The sequence below is a fragment of the Thermobia domestica genome, chromosome 12 (genome assembly GCF_964235325.1).
Source record: "Thermobia domestica chromosome 12, izTheDome1.hap1.1, whole genome shotgun sequence".
NCBI lineage: Eukaryota > Metazoa > Arthropoda > Insecta > Zygentoma > Lepismatidae > Thermobia > Thermobia domestica.
The window spans coordinates 140,955,002-140,979,337 of record NC_137465.1 but is presented as its reverse complement, the minus strand read 5'-3'; the positions used below and the strand labels follow the sequence as shown (position 1 = coordinate 140,979,337).

At 36.9% G+C, this 24,336-nt stretch overlaps 1 protein-coding gene across 7 annotated transcripts in view; it reads left to right on the top strand.

Annotated features, from left to right (window-relative positions):
- ATP8B (ATPase phospholipid transporting 8B) overlaps positions 1–24,336 on the top strand; it is a 568,064-nt gene that overhangs the window by 524,061 nt on the left and 19,667 nt on the right. For all 7 annotated transcript variants that reach the window (XM_081734176.1, XM_081734178.1, XM_081734179.1 and 4 more), the window contains 3 exons: positions 1,297–1,520; positions 17,006–17,231; positions 20,851–20,954. In XM_081734176.1, the coding sequence (XP_081590302.1) occupies positions 1,297–1,520; positions 17,006–17,231; positions 20,851–20,954 (554 nt within the window). The remainder of the gene's footprint in view (positions 1–1,296; positions 1,521–17,005; positions 17,232–20,850; positions 20,955–24,336) is intronic.

Sequence of the window (24,336 nt, the reverse complement as noted above, 5' to 3'; positions counted from 1 at the left end):
CGATCAGTTGATCATGGACAACACCACAGCACACGTACATTGAGTCCAAATTGGTGTTCGTGATGAGTGACAACCGTATTATGAGGATGTGCATCTGCTAACGTGTATATGTTATGCATGTTGACGATACCATTTCTTCGAAACGTGGCTTCGTTAGTGAACAGCATGATGGTAGAGGTCGGTTAAATGAACCACTGGCAGAATGCTTCATGTGGTTGAAAATCCGCTTCTGTCACTTCTTGTACCCTTTGCAAGTGGTATGGGTACAAGGCATTTTCATGTAACACACGCTATACAGTTATGTGACTAACATTTATTTTACATGTAATTTCCCTCATACACGTACCTGGCTCATTGCCCACAGCTTCTAACACATGTTCGTCCATACACAATGGGTCGATCAGCATCCGCATGGGGAGGTAGTACGGTTCCTGTTTCACACATGTCCCGATAAATTGCTTCTAACATTTTATATGATGGTTAGTATCGTGTTAGGAAAATTGCTTAGGATAGAGTCATGCTGCTTCGCACTTATTGCTATCTGCAGAACCGTACATGAATAGCATGTCAATCTGTTCTCAGTTTGAATAATGCACCACGTTTTAGTCGAGCACTGCCACTTGCTATCAACACTCGCAACACAATAACCGCACTCCTGTACTGTAGCGTCTTAAACGCAAGCGCCATCTATGTGTGTTTGTGTGAGTGTGAGTGAGTGAGAGAGAGAGAGAGAGAGAGAGAGAGAGAGAACCGAGCAACTACGTATAAAACACCAGCACCACCTCTAGATTTTCTAGACCGCCATTTCTAAGCTTATTGGATTTCGATACTGTTCGAACTTACTGTTCCCACGTTTTCGGCCGTCGCTAACTCGGCTTGTATGCCCAATATGTTATATGTTCATAGGATTTTTTTTTTTTTCGTAGTTCGGTGTTAGAAATCACTTCCCGATATTTGTTAAATTAATTAAGCTACACTTTATATATTAAAAATAAGCCCAGTGTTGGAAGAATGAATATCTAACCGCAAATTTCATACAACACTACTCGTCTGGATTACAACAACTTTCACAGTACATAATTTTTAAAATTTTCATTGTTTATTTCCCTCTCGGGAACTTTTATAACAACCTCATCTTATCTACGTTATCATGGATGGCAACTTTCGGCGGGAATTTTTTAAGAACTTGTATTTACTCACGCACAGAAAATAGGGAAAAATAAAACTGTTCTATTCATTTTGCTTGTCTTGTTTCCTGTAATGAACATACAGTTGAATTTATAATTTGTTTTTCAGCTGCACACATAGGAGTTGGAATTAGCGGTCAAGAGGGGATGCAAGCTGTTTTAGCGTCAGATTACAGTTTAGCCCAATTTAAGTACCTTGAAAGATTACTTTTAGTTCATGGACGGTGGTCGTACTACCGGATGTGCAAATTTCTACGGTATTTTTTCTACAAAAACTTTGCCTTCACGCTGTGTCACTTCTGGTTTGCCTTCTTCTGTGGTTTCAGCGCGCAGGTGAGTTGATTTATAAATTTAATTAAGTGTAATACCGAAAAATAATATTGTTGTATTTCAGTAGTTTTTTTAAAATATATCGTTAACATTTTTCTTTCTTTCTTTTATATTTAAATTTCAAATATGAAGAATTTTGAAGAAAAATAAGTTAATGCAATATAGTATAAACTTCATTGACACTCCCGCAGTGAATTTTTCTTTTGACACTAACCAAAGAGTATTGTGCGGAAATTGCAAACGCCCCACGATATATGTTTAGTAGGAAATCTGGTCATTCCTTTTGAATCAGTATTGTTATAAATGCATGCTTGATAAAGAGATCTCATCTGTGAGGTTATAGTGTAACTTAATTTAAAGCTAATGCGAAATTATGTACACTGTATAAATGAATATTTATTTCGCTACAATTGTTAAGTAATTCCAAAAGAGGAATCAGGTATCAGAAATGTGAATGATTATTTATGGAACATATCGACGATAAGAATTCAAATTCATAAAGAAAATAGTTTAATGGAAGATTGCATTCCTCAATGACCTACGAAAATTTTATACAGAAAAGGTAGATTGAAGGAATTGAGTTACGTATGTGAAATTTGGTAAATTATTTTCTGACACTGAGTATTTTCCATATTACCGTGTTTATTCCAGGGGGAGAGGGAATTACTTTTAGTCTGTTCTGTGTAACGTTGCACGAAGTTCATAGATAAATATTAAATAGTATCATGTAATTAATTGCAAACATAATAACCACATCATGACTGAAAAATCGTAACAATTCGTTTTCTGTGAAATCACATTTTCTGACAGTTGCGGATAGTGGTCATAACAAATTTGTAGGACAAAAGTGCCAAAGAACAAACTCTTATTGCTATTTTGGTAGACTAGTCTTTAAGACTAGTTGCATCCAGCTTCACAGATTTTTTTCCCTTTATTTACTTTATTCTGGTAAATACTTGTCAGAATTTGTTTCCCTTACTAAACCATCTTGGCACGTTGTCGTCGGGTAACAAACTAACTGTTTGTAATTTTTGTATAGTAAACTCTGTTTCGTTAGTATCGCTGTAAATTTCCTAAAAATTTATATTCCTCCTGCCCAAATAATCTCTGTCCACAGGTGCGTATACCCTAGATAGTTGAATTATATTTTCTGTAGATTCGTCTAATACCTGTAATTTCTTAAGCTTTCCTGTTCTCTTATTTGCAGTTGCTGAATTAGAATGTGTTTTGTCAACTCGATTTTGCTCTCATACGTTCACAGAGATTATACCCAAAACCTTTAGAAATAGTATCTGAAAACAACTAGAGAAAGTTGGTTCTGGTATTTTATTTTCTCGTTTTAACAAAGTTCCCAATCGAATCACGTACAAAACATCTCTGAGATCATTGATCCTTCTCCATCTTTGACTATTACGTTCCTTTTCCTATCCTCATTTTTATTTTTACTCGACGGACTATTGGAAATATTCGTTGGGAAAAAGTTCCGATTTCGATTTGTCCGAGTAAAAAACGGGATTCCACTATTCTTCAGTCCAGTAGATATGTCTTGGTCCACTGAAAGACTGTTTTTCTTGTTTTGTACTCCCGTTAATGTTTCTTTTACTGCAACGCTACAATGGAGGTTGAGCTAATGAGGCGGTTGGTTACAGTTCTAACATTAGTTTTTCTTCTTTTTCTTTTCCTTTTTACTTCTTTTTTCACGTTACATTAAATTCTGCTATTATTTCTGGAGTTGTTTTGCGTTTATTCCGTTTGCTCGGTACAACAATAAATTAATCCTTCTGTTCCGACGTGCATCACGGTCTTCCAAAGCAAAACTTTTTTTTTTCTTTCGATGGACTGTTCCGCACATAGTGTGTAACGATACGCGAAATTTTGTTGCAGTTTGCCGCGTCGTTAACTTTTCTTGATGCAAAATTATAATTTCGGCCTTTTATTTCATTACTACCGTGTTGTCCTTCGATTTTTTTTTTTTTTTTTTTTTTTTTTTAAGAATAAAACTTTCAGATAATTTTGATGACTAACGTTGAAATCATCAAATAGAACACACACAATGGAAAAAGAAAAGTATTTTGTCAACTGAAAACCAATTTGCTTATTTTAGTATTTCACTCACAAGTACACAAAGTAGTCGTTAGGTGGCATTTGGTCAGTTATCGACTCAAAGACGCGGTTTATACATGTGTACGTAGGTCGTTGTACAAAAGTTACAATAGGATTCTTATCAAAATATATAACCTTTTAAAACTAAACTAAATACTTCTATACGTGATCGTTAGAGGCACGAGTTTTTCGCAATGCGCGATAAAACGAAATGCGTCAGAATAAGGAATTTTCAGTTTCTTTTCGTTTTATGATATTCTGTGTGTATTTTCATTGGTTTCCGTTGCGCGATAAAACGCGAAATTAGAAGTTTTGCACGAAATTTCTAACTACGCGATATGACGCGAAATTTTAGAAATATGTTTTCATTACTTTAAAAACGCCAGTTTTCCGCTGACGGAACGGTAGAACGTGGCATGAACTGTTCATTTTGGGTGATTCGGAGACGGTTATAGGGAACATTTTACCCGTTAGCTATCACCATTGCAGCTGGATTGGAAGTTCCGAAGTGATGATTGTTTGAAGTTTCTTGTATATGCACTTACGTATGTGTGGCTTCCAACAAGCAATGCCAATTGTGAAAGGTTTTTTCCAAGTATGGACTGATAAGTGACAAACATACAACAATTAAGGAGGAAAATGTGGAAACATGTAACATACTTATGTTTAATGCTTCAATGTGACCTGTGCCTATGTGTTTTCAGAAGACAACAGAACTTTCCTACTCATAGTAAGTTTAGTTCTTGATTTTCCTTCAGTTTGATATGAAAAAATATAATTTTCTATCAATGATATTGACATTGTCAAGTGAAATATTCAGTGTATTTTGCTTTTAGGTAATTAATGGTTTATGTTTATAGTGATCTATGAATAAAAAGGAATAATTGTAAAAATCTCAGGGAATTCTTCTCCAAGAGCTACAAAAGGCGAAACTGTATTTGGAAAATGCAACAAAACGCGAAATATGAAAAACAAAACGCGAAATTTTCAAATTCTTAATGCGAAAAACTCGTGCCCCTAGAGATCGTGTTTTTAAACTTTTTGCAAATAGTATAATCACAATCAAAGCAATCGTAATACTTCGTTGTCCGTAAGATATTAATCACATTTCCTCCAAGTCACTTCATGGAGATCACAATAGATCCATCTAAGAAGAGAAATTAATAATCTTTCCATTTTTTATTTCTGTGAGCCATTTACAAAAACACACACTTGGTGCGTTCAGAAATGATTGGCACTACAATTAATTTGTTTTCACAGGAACTATTTATTTAACAAACGATTACAGTTTATTTTAGAGGTATTCCCCGGCAATGTCTATACACCTTTGCCACCGTTCTGGAAGCTTCCTTATTTGTGTGACAAACCATTCTTTGGGGGTATCTCTCTGCCACTGGCGGACAAATGCTTGGAGTTCATCATTTTGTGTTGAACTTTTTACCTCTCATGCCCTCTTTCATTGTGTCGAATAAAGCATAATCGCTAGGAGCCAAATCCGGCGAATATGGAGGATGCGACAGTACACTAAACCCTAGTTCATGCACTTGGCAATTGTCTGGCGACTGAATGTGGCCGTGTATTGTCGTGTTGAAGAAGAACGCCATGGTCCCATTTTCCTTGTCGGCGTTGTTGGATGCATCGGCGGAGTCTATGCAGTGAACTGCAGTAGCTCTCATTGTCGATGGACGTATTGTGAGGGAGCCATTCCACCAGCAGTATCCCTTCCTAATCCCAGAAAATGGTCGCCATTTGTTTCCGCACGAATAATGCCATCCGTGCCTTCTTGGGACGAGGGCTACCAGTGTGCCTCCATTCCATGAACTGGCGTTTCTTTTCTGGAGTCTCGTAGAGGAACCAAGTTTCGTCGACGGTGACCAGACGCTCAAAGAAGTCGGTCGGATTTTCATTGTACTGTTGCATCAACTGCTGGTAAATCTCCACACGCTTTTGTTTCTGTGCAACGGTGAGGTCATGAGGCACCCATTGTGCAGACACCTTGTGCAGCTTCAAATCCTCATGAATGATAGTGTAGAGGGAACCCCGTGATAGACCTGTTTCTTTCTCTAGTTCATCAAACGTGATTCTCCTGTGCTCCATTATCAAATCATTCACTCGCGCGGCATTGCTTGGACTGCGTGCAGTTGCAGGACACCCAGTGCTTTTGTTTTTTGCAGCACTGTCTTTGCCTTCTTTGAATTCGGATACCCAACGAAACACGGATCTGTGACTTGGTGCTGGTGCTGTGTCCCCACATACGGCTAATAATCTGTTGTGGATGTCTGAAGTATTCAATCCTTCCCTCCAGAGAAACCACACTGTCCACCGTTGCCCATGTGTGTCTGCTTCTATGCTGTCTTTTCGCTGTCCACCAGCGTCCTGGCAAGTTGGAACAACTGCTGCTACAATGTGCTACCTACGCAACGAAACGAAACCATTTAGTGGGATTTGATAGTACTATAGTCTATCTTAATGCATACATCAACAAACATTTCAACTGCTACTTGGCACCAGTTATAGGGGAGGTGCCAATCATTATTGAACGAACTAAATATATATATCAGACTAAGCTTATGAGACAATTTTACATTTGAAACAACAGTAGAGGAGAAAATTGATCCAAATCTACATATTAGTAGTACCTTTGCTACAACATTCACCTGATCTGAGGAAATCCGTAAAGTATCACTAATCAGAATGATCGGTTGGTCGCGGGATTCGAATCTGGGGTTTTCATATTGTTAAGCGAGAATGACAACTGCTTAGTACTCCGTTAGAATTTGTGTGTTGCAACTTAATTGAGTTCTTGAAAATACACATAAAAAACCAAGAGTATACTGAACTACTGTGATGCTATAATTTACGTAGTGGCAGCCATAGAATGGGCAATTAGACTCTTCACCAAATCAGTTGATTTTAAATTGTCATAAGTATATCTACATCAAATTTATGTACGTTTTGCCTTTTGTAATTGAGTTCTTTTACTGATTGATTCTTGATTGAGCTGAATGAAAGAATACCTTGTTACCAGTACTTGAATGAATTCCCTACAATAGCTGCAATAATTTCTTTCTTATTTTCTCATAAACGTTCAAATTGATAGTATTATCTCTGATCTCTGACTTCATCCATTCCAGCTAATAATAATAATTATATATATATAATATGCGTTTTTCGTCCATAGGAACAAAATATTTTTCATTTGTTTGCAACACATTAAGTAACATTGAAGAAAATGCTTTATCTTATTACTACTCCAATAATACATATCATTATCGAGAAGTGTCCAGCAACATATGTATTTTTCCGGGCTTTGTGTAATTAAAGATGATTGATTTTACGAGGACGTGGGCAAATAGTGACATTTTCAGTAGAAATTCCTCTCTTGTCCCTTCTGAATTTGTGCCTAACAAGAATGTCATTCGTTATATTTCATGCAAACGCTCTTATGTTGTTATATATTTGGAGGCTAAATCGTAGTTTCGCGTTGCATAGACCCCATTCATGTGCTTCTACAGAGAATCTTAGATGGAGTGTTACATAATTAGATTTTAAGAAATGAACATTGGTTTTTCTTTTCCTCTCAGACAGTGTATGATCCATACTTCATCTCCTTCTACAATCTGTTCTATACATCGTTGCCAGTTCTTGCGCTTGGGATATTTGATCAGGATGTAAATGAATTTCATTCTATGAGATATCCCATTCTGTACACTCCAGGGATTGAAAACTTGCTCTTTAATAAGGAAGAGTTTGTGTGGAGTGCTGCGTACGGAACATTGACGTCTTTCGTAATTTTTTTTGTACCGTATGGTAAGCCATTAAGTATCTTATATTTTCTGTGCACCTTGTGTTCACGTGATGCTTGTGAGATGATGCAGCACAAATGTCGTTTCAAACGTTGGCTTTAACACTTGAGTGTTTTGTCCTCACATAGACGAAAAGCAGTGTGTTCTCCGTATCTGTTCTGTGATTTGTAGATAAGATAACGACTACCAAAATTAATATATAAGTAAATCATCAAATGCTGTTTAATTATGCACATGTGATTTCAAATAGCTTTATTTCCTCTAATAAATCGTAGTGTCGCCCATAATAGTCAGGTCACTTGTATTTAAGTTTAAATGCTGCAGAAAAGGTCGCGCTATTTCTTTGCAAAATGTAATCTCTTATTTCAAAAGCTTAACATACGTTTTCTTAGTTAAATATTGTAGTCATTTTATTCATTAGTTAAAAAGCTGCCAATTCATCCTCTCTCAGGAAATCATGACAGTTTCGTTATGCGTAGTTACAGACTGCAGATGGCGTTCACGGCAGTATTTATACTATAATATTTGTTTTACAAAATTTCCAATAATAGGTTCTCTTCTAGCTTTTCTTCCTCAATAATTCAATTGAACTCACACCGTGTATCAAGGCAAGAGTCCTTGATGGAGTACAAAAACCATAGTTTATTTTATTTCATTTTATTTTATTATCAGTGTGTACCTTTAATAGCTGTAGTTACAATATATTTTTAGAACTATTTTATAGAAATTGATCACTTTTGTGTGTGGGGTGGGGGGTGTTTGTTTGTTTGTTTGTTTTAATTTTGTGATACACATTGCTACACCTCGCACTTTACTCTCAACATAGTACTCTCTCGTGCTTATACGGTTAGCGTACACCCCTTCGGTGTGGCTTAGTTTTCTGTGCGTGCTCATGTGGTTGGAATTCCACGTTAAGCTGTTGGTCCACACAGGGCTGGATTAACCCATCTGGCGGCCCGGGGCTAGAAAAAATATGTGGCGCCCGCTGACTTCACCTAATCCATTTCTCTAAAAGTACAGTAGGAAAGTTAAGGGAATGTTTCATGCTTTTGGTAATATTTTATTTTATGATGATGATTGTATCTTAATAATTCTTTTTAGATAGCCAGTTGAAATTTTGATCAGAGTGGACGTGCCTGTCCACCTGGAGATCTGGAGCTGTAGCCTTCCCAAGCCCCTCCTTAATTTGGTTCTGGGTCCACATCTCATATAGCATAAGTGCTTGAAGGGACGCCAAACTTCAAATCAACTAACCAATTTACTGTCAACGTATTTTCCTCTGACTTCATTCTTAATTATATCCTTAAGTAACTACACGATAATCCAAATAAAAGTAGCTCGGATACTAAGAGCTCTGTGACGCAGGAAAAGCAAAGGAAACAATACAATAAAGTTACGATGCACTTATCATTAATGCTGTTTATGTCTTTCTATGGGCTGTAAATGACCACCTAAACTCTTAAAACACTTTGTATCCTGATAATGAGATTGATTATGTTGCACACAGTTGATCCTGCGTAATCTTTACAATAGCTGTGATGCTGTAGGATTTGAGGATTGTTTTCATACATTTTTTTCCTTTCAAGACACTCCATAAGAAAAGATCACGTACACTGAGATCGAGTGATGTCAGAGGCTACGAATTACTACTCGTAATTCGATTCTCATCGAAAAATTCGGTGATTGCTTGCATTGCATTTCGGGAAAAGTAAGCAGTTGCCTCTTGTTGGTGAAGTATGCATACCGCAGCACCTCATCACTCAATTTTCGTCGACAAGTGGAGTGAAGAGTTGTTTCACATAGCACTGTGAATTTATTGTTTCGTGGAAGAAAGATGTAATGATCCCCGTAGTTGAAACAATATACCATACATACACCTAGCCGTGCGAAGGTGTCTCGTGAAATTTATAAGTGTTATCTGCGGACCAGTACCCTAAGGTCCGAGAATCAGTCACAAAGAACAGGTTCACGTGCAAGTAACATTGCAATCTCAGACAGCATCCACTGACAATATTGCTCACGACGCTGCTTGTAGATCTTGCTTGAGAATGTGATATCAATTTTGCACGATGATATCAATTTTGCTGCCTGATGTGCTAACCTACTAATTGATTTCTCCGGACTCTACATCATATGCCGTGTCATAGCAATTTTATCTGGTATTCACACTCGTTTTCGGTACACTCTACACTGGTAGACAACAGATGTAGTGGAGCACCACTTTTGTATGAGTTTCTATGGGGTGTCTTCCCAACTGATCTAGTAGATACGCGCTCGCCTTTGGTATATGGGATCCCAGATTCAATTCTGAGTGGGAGAACCTTGAAGAATTTGAACCGATTACAGTTGTTGAGATTCTACTTTGTAGGCCCATGTCTCATCTAGTGAGGGTGCTGAAAGGGATGCTAAGTTCCAATTCAATCACTCAAGTTTCTATGTGGGAAACTTCAAAGCTTAATCCACTCTCTGTGAAGAGTTCTCTACAAGTTTTGAAACAGTTGTTTCACCTAGGCCTCTGCTACATACATCCTCTCAGCTATTCTGAGGACCATCATGTTTAGAACAATATAAATAATCTTACGTATACGCATCTAATCATAGTATGAACATGGCAAATATGAACATTATGAAACACAAAGACATTTCGAAATTACGCAACTTCGAACATCAAGGTTGTCCAAACCTCTTCTATTTGAATCACACTATATAACGTAACCTTTACAATGTATATATGTAGGTAATCAGTAAAATTTTCTATCAAGACTTTTGATGATAGAAGTAAACAATGCACCAATTGTGGAAGATGTTTTACCACGTGTATGAGAGGACAATGACAGTGCTTTAGGTACTACAAACTAGGGATGGCCAGATCCGGATATTTTTGGATCCGGATATCCGGACACTGGATCCGGATCCGAGATTTCGGATCTTGGATCCGGATCCGAATTTTCGGATGTTGGATCCGGATCCGAATTTTCGGATGTTGGATCCGGATCCGAAAAACCGGATCTTGGATCCAGACCTGAAAAACCGGATCTTGGATCCGGATTCGAAACTCCGTGTCAGAAAATTCGGGTGTTCCGAATCAGCAAAATTTTCGAAATTATTGACAAAGTGATTTTCATTCCTATGCTTAAAATAAGATTTTAAGACACTTTTGGTATCTGATCGTGTGACAGCCTTGCGTTCTCTTCATTCTGTTGATATTTGGTTTTCGTGCCTTAATATGTCACAATTACTCCAAATTTGATTGAGTAAAACTGTCGACTTAGGTGAGAGCAATCTCATTGTCAGATTCGATTCTAGTAGAAATACTTGACCGAAAAGGTAGTAAATCTTTTTTAAAGCGGTCGTCCTGATGGAAATTTGTCCTTTGTTTTCTGTAACACTAGTCAAATCCTTGGATGAAACCTTAGTCTCAAGCCCAAGCTTCTTCATTAGACTCAGGCTGCTTACTTTTCTAATTCTTTCTGAGTTATTGTGGTCACTGAATGAGGCCATTTCCTAGTCGTGATGGGCTAGGCCATTGCTAATAGAACAGCTTATAAAATATAGATCAAATCAAATTAAGGAGCAACTTCCCTTTTCTTGCTCTTGATCAGATTTTTTTCTTTCTTTAAAAATACGTTTCTCTGTGACCGTACCACTCCAGTTAGAATTAAGAATTGTAGTAGATGAAGTTCTAAATGGCAATTAATGTATCAAAATCAATGTATTAATGTACTGTCTGTGTATACAAAATACCATATGGAGCCTCGAGCAGTAACACGTATCTTTGTAATTAGTAATCCACTACTATTAACTCTGCATAGGTTGTATAAGGAGCTATATCATTCATGTAAACACATAGGCGGATGCAGGGGGAGGGCGAAAAGTCGTTCGCCTCTACCCAGCGCCACCATTAACAGTGTACTTTAGTAGTAATTTGTGGCAATTTCAGATCATCTAAGTAATTTTTCACTGCTAGCATCCCCAACCGCCCCCTAAGAATCCATCCGCCCCCTCCAGGAGTCCGTTCCGGATTCGGCCCTGCGCAAACATAATATACAACTCATTCAAGAGTACATTTTGGTAGCTTTTTAAAATTTTTATCTTAAAGGATTGTCATTTCTCGTGGCTACTTATGCAATTTTGTCCACAGGCATACATGCAATTTCCAGTCATTACGCAAATACATTTATGTACTTAATAGACCTCGGCTAGTTGGGGGCTTCGCCACTAGACCCCGTTACTAGGGCCTCGCACCACTAAAGCCTCTAATCATAATCAATTTAAAAAGAAATGTCTGGGGATTTGCCCTTAGACCCTCTGATATCTCATTTGATCGGCCTATGACCTCGTACCTCGTAAACCTACAACCATACCGAATCTCAGTTCAAATATCAAATTGTATGTAATAACATTCCGGTATCCCGAGACATACCGAATTTCAGTGCGAGTACATGGGGGCTTTCCCCCAGCCCACACATTTGCTCGGTCTACGGCCTCGCACATCATACGCCTGCAAACATAACGAATTTTTAAGGGGGCGCGGTGGCTCAGTGGTAGAGCGTTCACCTCCAGTGCTTGGGATCCCTGGTTCGATCCCAGCTCGCGCCGTGTGGACTTTGTGGTGGACAAACATCGTGCTCGTGGGTTTTCTCGGGGTTTTCCCGTTTCCTCCCACTTTCTTCATTTCATTTATTTCTCATAATCACCGTCTCCTTTAGCCTAACCGGCATAAGCGTGGGACGTAAAACTCAAAGATTTCATTTCATAACGAATTTTTGTTCAAATAACAAGTTTCATTTCTCTAACATTCCAGGATTCCGAGACCGAAGTCTTTTCTCCCCGCCCCTTTTCTTCCCCTCTAAGACATACATAAAAAAACGCTTAAGTACATACCTAATTATTTCAAATGTAAAGTCCAAATACCAAATTTTATGCTCCTAACCTTCAGAGGTTCCCAGATATCGACATGTTATTATAATAATTACAATCCCCACCCTCTTTCCTTTCCATCTCTTCTCTTTTCCTTTTTACTAAAACGTCTAAAAACACTGAAACACATGTCAAATTATTTTCAATGAGAAATGCAAATACCAAATTTCAAGTATCTAACATCAAGAATCATCATTATTTTCCACCCCGTTTCCCCCCTTCCTCGTCGAATTTCCCAAAGTCCTTCCTTAGTAGTATCCTACGTCACAAAGCCTCTGTCACAAACTGTCCAAATTTCACGTTTGTAGCTTAAGCGATTTGGCCTGTACGGTGATCTGTCACTCACTCACTCAGGACTTTGCTCTTTTTATATAGAGAGATTTAAGATTTTATGGGAAAGCCATGGATTTTGTCCTAAAGCCGCCAGTGTCTTAGAAATGTAATAGCTTTGCTATAAACTTTAAGCAATCAACTGACTGAACTGCGTCTATATGTATTATGTAAAATGCCGCTTATGATATTTATTTTGCTCGTAATAAAAAATAGAAATAATGACGAAAATTCAAAGACATCCATGATTTTAGCGTAATGCTGCAGGAGTTCAGATCATTGAATTAATCATAAGAGCCGACTGTATAAGATAGACTACATTAAATTCCAATGTGGCACAAAGAAAATATGCAGCATTACTATGCAGTTTTTCAACGTTATAACTCATTCTGAAAATATTATCATAGGTCTCACAAACAATCAAGTTTTAATCCTAACTCGATTAATATATAACAAAAGGCAGATCTGTACAATTACTGACTTGAGATGAAAGTGGCATACTTGTAGTACGTTTAAAGATATACTAAAGACTAAATGATGGGATGTGCGCAACAGTGGTCTAACCCCGAAAAATGTGAAAATGAGATTTTCATGTAATCTTTTGTCATTTAAATTCAATTGTCTTCCCACTGAGTTAGATAAAATTCACCTAGTCAATTTTATACATATGGATATTTTAGTTCTGGGTCTCAATCTAAGGCCTAAAATATTCAAATCAGGAATCCGAATCTGAACTTCGAAATTTAGGGTGTGGATAGAGGAACCGAATATCCGGATCCAATATTCGAAACTTCGGATCCGGATCCAAGATACAAAACTTCGGATCCGGATCCAAGATCCGAAATTCCGGATCCGGATCCAAGATCCGAAATTCCGGATCTGGATCCAAGATCCGAAACTTCGGATCCGGATCCAAGATCCGAAATTTCGGATCCGGATCCAGGAACCAGATATCCGGATCCAAGATCCGAAATTCCGTATCCGGATCTTATAGGATTCGGATCCGGATATCCGAGATCCGGATCCGTCTGGCCATCCCTACTACAAACCTCTTGTTGACTCACTTCATCTCAAATTCAGCAAAATAATTAAAATGCATTAAAAGAAAAATTAAAAAGAGCTGTTTCGAAATGAAACTTAAGGGGAAGTAATGGGAATTGAGGTTGTACAATCGGAAAAAGAATGAAATTTCGGATTACACGAAAATACATTTTATGAGAAGTGAATGTTGTAATTCTGTCCCAGTATACAAATCGTGTTCCATTGATGATCGTGGTTGGTTTTGATTTCCAATGTAGAGTTGTGAGCCCCTTGCTGAGAAAAAATGTGGGCAGTATATACGTAATTAATATCAAAATAGTGTTAACTCTAAAAATGTTACATATTTTTATTTACGTAGTTCTACGGAGAACACTGACGATTTCCACTAGCATTTTGGATTTCTCATTAGTTTCCAATTTCCATGACTGAAATTTAAATACATAGATACCAGTGGCGGAGAAGTAAGGAACTGTAAATGTAGCTTCTTTTACGATTGTAGACTTGTACTAACCTAACAAACAATCTGCTTCGTCAAAACTGTTGATAAAGTGTGTCAGTTTTTTTTTTTCTTTTTTTAATATATCATCAAAATATCCTTCTCGTATATCCCTAAGGGAGTAAAATTAGCAGTGCAAATTGTATTGGTCCTCTTCGTGACTAATTACTTCATGAATTTCAGACTTTGCCCGAATGCATAAAAACGCTGAAGTAATCTAGCCTTATGTTTTATGTCATGGACATAGAATTCTTTTGATTAAATAGATTGGAAATAACGTGCAAAATTTCTAAAATTCCAAAACATTTTTGATTTTTGCTAAAATGCGAGCAAACGCTAAAAGTTCCATCTTAAGTGCTGTATCTGTATCACATTGTGATCAATGTAAATATGAAGTGTGTAACTACTCTCTTCGAACACTAGGAATGTCTTAATTCATTGTTGAACATTGAACTATTTTATTTTGGAAATGTTGTGTAGCGAGATCGGGCGCGCACACGAGATTGATTGCGGATAAGACGCGATTTTATCATATTTCCTTCAAATACTTTTTTTTCCCTTTCTTTCCACAAGATTTTGTGGTTTCGTAAAATTCATTCGATCGCAAATTGTTTTTTTCGAGGGGATTTATCCTTTTGAAAGTTCCATATACTTCAAAGACATTTTTAGTGGATGTAACATAAACTTATATAATATTATTCAGCTGCGTCGTCTGTCTACTCCAGCGTTTCCCAACCTTTTTCAACTTGCGGCACACTACGGGTGTAACTTGAATTCTCGCGGCACACTCTCTTATTATTATTATTATTATTATTATTATTATTATTATTATTATTATTATTATTATTATTATTATTATTATTATTATATTAATCGTAAATATAAAATACCGTGGTATTTTTTCTGTGATTGCTGATCTTCTCACAGAAAAGAAAGCTCGATCGCTGTGTCTCCCCCCCCCCCCCCCCCCGTGGTAAATCATTATGCCTATTTTTCATTCTAATTTGAAAATAGAGAACAATTGCACTGAAATATAGGACTCAGGTTTTTAAAAATACTCTTTCTTTTTCGAAAACTGTATCCAACCTTTCACTAAGAAGGAAGATCACTAAATAAAGTGCGAACAAACTAGGTAATTTGTATACGTGTGTGCTTAACCGAAAGGAATGAATGATATTTTAAAATTTCAAGTTCCAAAATATTCTGCAACAATCATGGTCATAACAATTATAACAAATACTTTTTTCAACGTCAAAAATGTACAAAAAAGTAACACAGTATGAAACTTATCATTTATTAACATCGTTGATCTACGTTACAATTTTTAAATATTTTATGAAGGTTAGAATTGTTCAATAATATTAGTAATGTAACATTATTTCAATAATATCTATTGAAGGTTGCAATTTTTTTAATAGTTGTTTACTTTATAGGATTTAAACGGTGCACAATTTACATTTTACAGAATATCAAAATATAATTATCCACTAATACATGTTATTGTGATAAGCCTCGCAACAGCATCCTCAAATCTTCGCCAAAGATTACAGACAAAAGATCTCCACCAGTTCCTTACCAGAGGGTAGCGTTCCCAAAACTGACGCAACATTCCCTATTTGTACTGCCATACTGATGCGTTGCAGTAGAAAAGAGGTTGCTCTAGCGTCTCCTGACGATAAATAAATACGGTGACCAACTTCTTTTATAAAGAGAAAAGAGGTTGCAATTGTTTAATAATAATATATGAAGGTTAGAGTTTTTCAAAAATAAGTAAAACAAGTTGGTGCACGAAGCAAAATTAATGTGCAACTTGAGCTTGTTGTTTCATAATCTTCTTCAATTGGGGACTGATAGTTGTTAAACACACCCTCATGTCGTGTTACGGTGTTAACGGTTGTGACCCGTTCTTACGCTTGATTGTGTTCATGGCAGAAAATCCTATTTTACTTAAGTAGGATGTAGAAAAGGGAATATGAACTTTGTAGAAATAGCTGGATATTCTCTTCGGAGAGAAATCCAAAATTATGCCTTGTCTTCTTGTGAGTACTGGAGCTTCAAACCTTGGTAATTCCTCACATCGACCAATTCACTTTTTTTCCTGTACATTTAATTCTGCTGACTGTAGAATAGAAGGCGCAAAGGAGTCCCTCACTCAGTCAAAATAATTAAACTGAAGCATAGGAAAATACTTCTCAACATTGGTACACAACAAAGACAATGTGTCTGAAATGAGTAGAGGTCTGTGCGGATATCCGCATCAAAACGGGTATGAGCATATATATATATATTTCTTTTCTGTGCGGATAGCGGATAAAGTTGCGGATATGGTTTTCTACTTCTTTTCCCTACCTAAAAAAACGCTATGAAATGTGTAATGATGGATATTTTCCTTTTTTCCCTGAATGCATTTGTTCAGCGTATTCAATGTTCGAAATATGTCGGTAAGAAAAGTAACTTTATTGCCCCAAGAATCATCACTAAGGAAATCGACATTTTCACTTTCTTCTGGCAGAAAGAATAGTTGTTCTTTAAGTGCATAAAATCTTGACAATACACGACTACGAAACAACCACCTCGATTTCGTCGCGGCACACCAGCGGCCCATTCGCGGCACACCGGTTGGGAAACGCTGGTCTACTCTGTTAAGAAAGTATCCCTTGAAGTGTGACATTTTTTTTTTATTCTATAGAAAAAACACGTAAGTATGTATCTTAAATTGTTTGTTTCACCGCACGTGACTCATAGTAGTTCATTCACTAGCACATATCTTTTTTTTTTTCTTGTTTTTGCAGACTGTGTTTGATCCTATGTTTATCTCTGTCTACAACTTGTGTTACACATCACTGCCTGTTCTTGCACTGGGTGTTTTTGATCAGGATGTCAATGATAGGAACAGTATAAACTATCCCAAGCTTTATACACCGGGGCATTTAAATCTCCTGTTCAACAAAAAGGAATTCTTTCGCAGTGCACTTCATGGATTTTTTGCGTCATGTGTGTTATTTTTAATTCCATATGGTAGGTATTAGTCAGTGTTCAATGAATTGTTGTGAATCTATGTATGTTCGTGTGTGTTTATGTAGAAGTGACTTAAGTTTTAACGATTTTTAAGTTGCTTCGACCTTGACTTAAAATTACGTTGTAGGTGTGTCTGTGGTTAATACAGTGTATATCAGCAAGATATTGTGAGTGAACAGGGTAAATTACTATCGAATGCATTTATTATATCCTCGCTGCGCCTCGAGAAACTGCTATATGTAAAACTAGCAACTTTCTGGAAGAAGCAGAAAACTTGTTTTCTCATCATTTTCGTTGTTAACAAGTGTCATTTTTGTTTCCTTATTACGAGAAAATTATCACGAATTCACATAGGAATGTGAGGAAAGAAACAACACAACTTTCTGCTCATATTGTAGCTGATTTTCGACGGAAGTGTCACGTAGCGGTTTTTCGATTCGCAGTGGTGATATGTTAAAAAAAATTGAGAACCAATATATGTAAGAAAGCTCGTTAAAAAGTTTTCATTAAGGTTTTATTAATTGGAGCGTTTCCCGAATAGTAGCTTCTTTTCATACCGTAGGCAAAGGTAAGATTATAATTACTCTTGCACTTGACCATAACTGTGGTGAAGTAATTGAAACCTGTTTAGAACAGATGCATTTTTACTCACACTCTTCTCTACACTCCCAGATTTTTTGATCTGTACGGTAGTGAATAATGGAAAAATAATTGGCATACATAAAATTTAGAAATTAAACCGTATTTTATATAAAACAATAATAATTCCAGATATTTCCTTTGAACAGAAGCCTGTTGTGCAGTGACATCATAGTTGTCGGATTTCCAAGTCTTTGCACTTTGACAGATCTTGGAAACAAATATTATTTTATTTAATGTGTTATAATTCTACTACTTGAAATTATAGATCTCATTTTTACATATTAATAAGAAAGTTTTAGAAAGAAAGAGTGAAGAGTGTAACGAAAGATCTATTAAGTTTTCATATGAGGAATAGATAAGTATTCAAATTTATATCAGTAAAAGATGTTTTACGAAGTTCTTTTGTTTTCAAGTTAATGTGCCGCTTTTGAGCTCCCACAGTTCCAAATTGAAATTGATGTTAGTCATAACTCTCCTTAACTGTTAGAAAAAATGGGGACATTCTTGTTTCCTTTTCCTCATTTTCTTAACACTAGTGATAATGTTCTCTAAACAAAGGAGCTGAAAAATTATATTTCAAATATAAAAGTTACCGATTTAAAAAAAAATGTATATAGGTATTTCATATAGGAATATTTTATAGGTATTGTTGTTGTATATAGGTATTTCATAAATATTGTCAGAGATTTTAACCGCTGTTTGACCGTGCTGGTATGAGTAAGTGCTGCTATCTGAGTATCGTGGGTGAAATGGGTTCCTGAGCTGTTCATTCCATAGTGAGACTCGCAGTAGGGTAGTGAAAACGTGTAACAGTGGAGTCGGGGAAAGGGGGGGAGGACTACGAAAATTGTGTTGCAGTCAGCGCTACACTAGGTGACCATGGTACCATGACGGATCTTCACCTTACATACCCTGCAAATCAGTGTAAACGATTTGATTACCGCATCATCTAGCATTATAATAAAACGGGAAATATCAGCGACCGGCAGCGTAGTGGTAGACTCTGCAATGAAAAACACCACAAGTAGTTAAAACCGTAGTTGCAAAGATTCGGCGAAATCCCGTCAGGGCTTAATCAGTGATGTCCCGAGAAATGTCCATTTTGATACCAACCATGTCACGAGTGCTCAGTTAAAACCTGGGACTCAAAACTACAAAAACGCATAGGTCACTTCCTGACTGATGCGTTATGTCAGCAGAGAATAGTGAAAGCTAAACGTCCCAAGCGTTACGCAGGAATGGTCACCGGATAATTCTCTTTTCCGACGAGAAGCTGTTCGCAGTTGAGCAGTCCTTTAGTGCTCAAAATGTCATCATCAGTGCAAGCTGGCGAACGTATTTTCAGGGTGCTAAGCTCCCATCATTCATGATGTGGGGTGTGAGCTGCAACGACACAACACGGCTGCATGTTTGTGACCAAGGGATGAAGACATCGGCTAGCGTGTATCAAACCACAGTGTTGAAGCCCATTGTGAAGCCACTGATACCATCATATTCACCAACCGGGAATGGTCTCTCTAACAAGATTCTGCTCCTGTGCACAAGGCACGGTCAACACTGGAGTGGCACAGGTCAACGTCCAAGACTTCATTACCACATCAGACTTACCTTCTAGCAGCTCAGATCTTAACCCGGTCGACTACAAACTGTAGTCAGTACTTCAATGGCTTGCAGAAAGGGACACCCTAATATGGACTCTCTGAAACTCGCTCTGATCAAGACAGCCCTCCACTTCCCCATCAATACTGTTCGTAATTCCATTGACGAGTAGCCCCCAGACTCTGGGCCTACATCCAGGTTTAAGGTTGGCATTTTGAGAACTGATTAGAGTTCTTCATGCTCCAGAGTTTCATGTATCATCTTGCAAAAGGATATCAACATATTGTCAACTCTGTGTCTGTGTTTCATTTCCAAACCTCTGACAGTATTTATGAAACAACTGGGAACAATGCAAGAAAGAAAAAAAAAATCCTGATATAATCTCAAATACGTTCAAGTATCCCAAATATATAAATGTATGTAGTAGCAGTTCAACTATTATACTTCTCTGGGATTATCATAAATGTAAGATACGCGAGATTAATTCCAAATATCTTGGTTCTACAAGAACGAACTTTGCACATGCTAACTTAGGAGAAAAATTGTAGGATGTCCATTGCTCTATTTTGAAGAGGAGAGAGAGAGAGAAGAAAGAGAGAGAGAGAGAGAGAGAGAGAGAGAGGAAATAAAAAGAGGTATGAACCATGATCCTACGATAAATTGTAAGGAAGCAGTAGCTGTTTGAGTGAAACTAAAATTTACCTTAAAAAGTGGAAATCCCAAAAGGGTTGTGTGAGGAAGAGTTGATTTTTATTTGAGACATGCCTTATGTATGGTTTTGTTGTTCTATCTGTAAGTGTCTGTTAAGGAAACAAACGCGTCTTTCTTTATGTACAATATATATTTCTGTAGTAGAAGAGTTGTGTACCTACTATATTAACTGACTTTTCAGTTTTACCTTCCATTTATTTTAATGTAGAAATCTAATGAGGGATTTCTTAAATCATAACTTCAAGAAGGTGCAAGCGTTAAAATTGTAATTACAAAATCTACTTTCTGTAATTGTTTGCCGCATAGTGTAAGCCTCCAGATGGCTGTTGTAAATGTAATAATATAATTCCTTATTAGTATTTAATCTTCACTTAAACCTCGTAATGTGGTTTACATCAGTGTTCGAAAACAAGAGAAGAATGGGAAGCATTATTGCCATTTTATTGACCTTATTTCGAATGCGAATGTATACTGTGGACTTTTTCCTGGTCCGTGACTAGAAGTCCATGCTTAGTTTGTGTTAAAAACTATTACTAATACCTTGCTTCGTTTCGAATTTAGAGTAACTGCTTCATTAGTTTGAGTAACATAAAAATACTAGATTCTTTAATTATATTTCTGTTACGTCATGGCTAGAATAATTCGTAAACATGCCTCATAATTTCAGGAACGTACAAGGATGCTGTTTCTCCGAAAGGCCACGTGTTGTCTGATCATATGCTGTTTGGTAGTGTCGTTGCCACGATATTGGTGATAGTAGTTACAGCCCAGGTGAGTAGAGTAGTAGTAGTACAGTATAGCAATAACAGTAATGGTATTAGTGGTAGTAGTAGTAGTGATGGTGTGTTCCCACTGTGTGAGTTGAAATGGCCGCCACTACATGGCGTTAAAGTTGATTGGACTCTCAAAATTCATTGTGCATATGTAAGAGTAAGAAGATGATAAAGTTACAAGATTTAAGTTACAAAACGTCGAAAGCCTAGTACTTGGGCATTGAAGATGCAAGATCGTATTCTGGCAAGATTTGTATGATACGGCGTACAGGGTTAACATTAAGAAAATGCAGAACTCGAGCACAGAGTCTACCTTTAGATTATACAGAGAAGTTGATAGTCTATTAAATTTAGAAAAAAAGCACAACTATCTTCTAGGACAAGTTTGCAGTGCTCATCAAACCCTAGTGTTCTTTCATATCCTTGAAATTAACAGGGGACAAACAATTATAAAATTAAAAATTCTGCTGTAATTAAAGAAGAATCTTCGTACGTGTCGAACCTATGATAACCATTACCCATGATAATGTCTAAATTAGTCAATAAATTAATTTCCAATTTTACAGATTATGGCTAAATCCATATCAAATCAACCAATGATAGTTGCTGAAAAAAAAAAAATTGTACACATAGTTGTACTATACTATATTTAGAGAGTAGAAAACAAGCATTCATTTAATTTTAGATGTTTAGATTGTGTTTGAGCGCCATTTTGTACAGGCGCGCAAGTCTGTTTGGTACTTTTCAAACTTTGTGGTAAACGCTGTGGCTCCGTTATTTTTTAAGATATCAATTTTGAGCAAAAATATTTGAAAGAGAATTAAATGTACTACATTTTATGTTCAGTGCACATTTAAACCTATTAGACTACAAATATCTCGTAAGGAGTGTTTCGAAAACGCAGATTTTCGTTTTTGAAATGAAAAATTTCAGAGAGAGAAAAAAATAAGACTACTGGTAAGCTTTTTCTAGATACAGGCGTTTTCGTGGTATACTACTTCCTAAAAGAGTTTGATACCTAGATTTTTTTTAATGAATGTTCAAACTTTTTTAATTGGATATGTTCAAGTATCTCAAATCAAAAGGAACATATTGGAGATATAAAATTTTCGCTTAACAACCGTTATATGCATAGCAACAAGTGGCAAAAATTTAATCACAGAGATGAATTCCTGGTTATTTTTATATAGCGAAATTCGATTTATTAACAACTAATATACAATTAAACAACTATGGCAGATATACAGGTATTGTAGTCCCTTTACCTAACAGAAGTAGGTGCGGGCGACTAGACTCGTAAAGGAGAAGTAAGGTGGCAAGATCTTTTCCTCACAGTCTAGACAGAGAGTGTGTGGGGGGGAGGGCTGAGACTAGAGGGAGAGATGTAGACGTTCGCATACATACACCTAGAAATAATTGACAAAAATACAAACATATGTATTTTTGTTGATTATTCCTTACGTGATAATAATAACACGTCACCGGAACACCACGCATGTGGCTTTCATGGCTTTTTGGGATAGTTGTGATCAATGAAAGATCTCTTAACTTCAATACAAAGACAGCCGGCTGAGGACCGTTTAGTCTTGGTGATATTAACAAAGATTTTTGTATTTTGCTTAAACAGCAAGCTAAATAGGACCTCTTATTAGTATTATCACTTTATAAGATTGAATAAGCTCAAACACTACACACGACAAAACGACGTTAGTTTTATAATAATTATTTCCCCTCAAGACGATTAACAATTAGTTTGTGTCAATAAAATAGTATTACAACACATACAGTTTAACTGAGCTTCATATTTTAATACTTGACATATAGTTTAATAGTAGAATGAACTATCAGTTTAGTTGTACATTAGTTCGTAATAAATGGAATTTCGCCAAATAGAAAGTGCCTACATCTCAAAAACTAATTAGGACTCAGTGATCAAATTTTAGTCGCTTCTTACTGTGTAAATAATGATGAAAATTTGATTTCTCAAGTGTCCCTTTTTGAGATACTTCAAGTTGAACAAAAACAATTTTAAAAAAAGTTAGAAGATCCATAACAAAAAAGAAAGAAAAGAAAAGAAAAAAAGATGAAATTCTCAGATATCAAACTCTTTCAGGAAGTACTATACAACGAAGTCTATATTTAGAAAAAGCTTAACGGTGAGTTTTTTTTTTTTTTTTTTTTTTAATTTATTTTCTAATTAAGCAAATGACTGCGTTTTTGAAACACTAACATTCAATGTTTTTTCAAAGGCATTTGTAATATAGTAGACTTAAATGTATACTGAACATAATGTGATGCATTTAATTGTCTTTCAATGTTTTTTGGTTGAAATCGATATCTACAAGAATAACGTAGCTACAACGTTTACCACAAACCTTTGAAATAGGTGTGTGCGCATGTACAAAATGGACACTCAAACAAAAATAAACATCTAGAAAATGATTTAATGGTAATTTTCTGTTATCTAAATATATTATAAAGGTAACCAAGAAAGTTCTGTTGCTTTTTGTGGAGGTCTGTGTTCAATTTGCCTTCACACCTCGAGTTGAATGCAAATGGAGATAAGGCGAAGGTCAGCTGTTGGTGTGGGTATATCCAACATACTACCTGGTTGTGGCAGTTCAGTTACACTGTGGACTTGCGTAAGGACAGAGTGAACATGGGACCTCTACAGAGCGTCATAAGGGCTTGTATGCCGTACAGCTTCAAACTGGGGTGAAATGCCGCTGCGGGGCGGAAGATATGCCAGACTTTTGATGAGGGTGTCGTGACTACGCGGACAGTGCAGCGGTCATTTAACAAGTTTAAGGAAAGTGACGCATTACGTGCCGGAACATTAACACATGTCCAAAATGAAGATCTTCAGGCAGCAATTGAGGCGAACAGTGGCCAGACATGTGAGGGACTGGGACTACAATTCAGTATGAGTTGAGAAACCATTCAGCAGCACCTCCATCAACTTGGGAAACACAAATTTCGGTCGGTGAGTCCCACATGACTGACTCCGTGCTAGAAGGCAACGCAAGCAGAACCTGTGTTTCTTTGCTGTGTCGTCTGAGGAAGGAGCCATTTCCGGACAGGGTATTGACGTGATGAGAAGTGGGTCCTGTACGAAGCTCTACGGCGCCGTCGTAATTGGTTAGCATTCCATGAACCGGTTCCAAAACAGCCGAAACCAGTACTGCACCAGAAGAAGGTCCTCCTGTGTATTTGGTGGGCTGCTCGCGGCATCGTGTATCGGGAACTGCTGCCAGCTGGTCAGAGCATCAATGCAACTGTGTATTGTCAGCAGTTGAACCGTATTCAAGAAAAACTAAAAATTCTGGAGCCAGCACTTCTGAATCGCAAGGGGCTCTTGTTACAGTACAACGCTAAGTTCC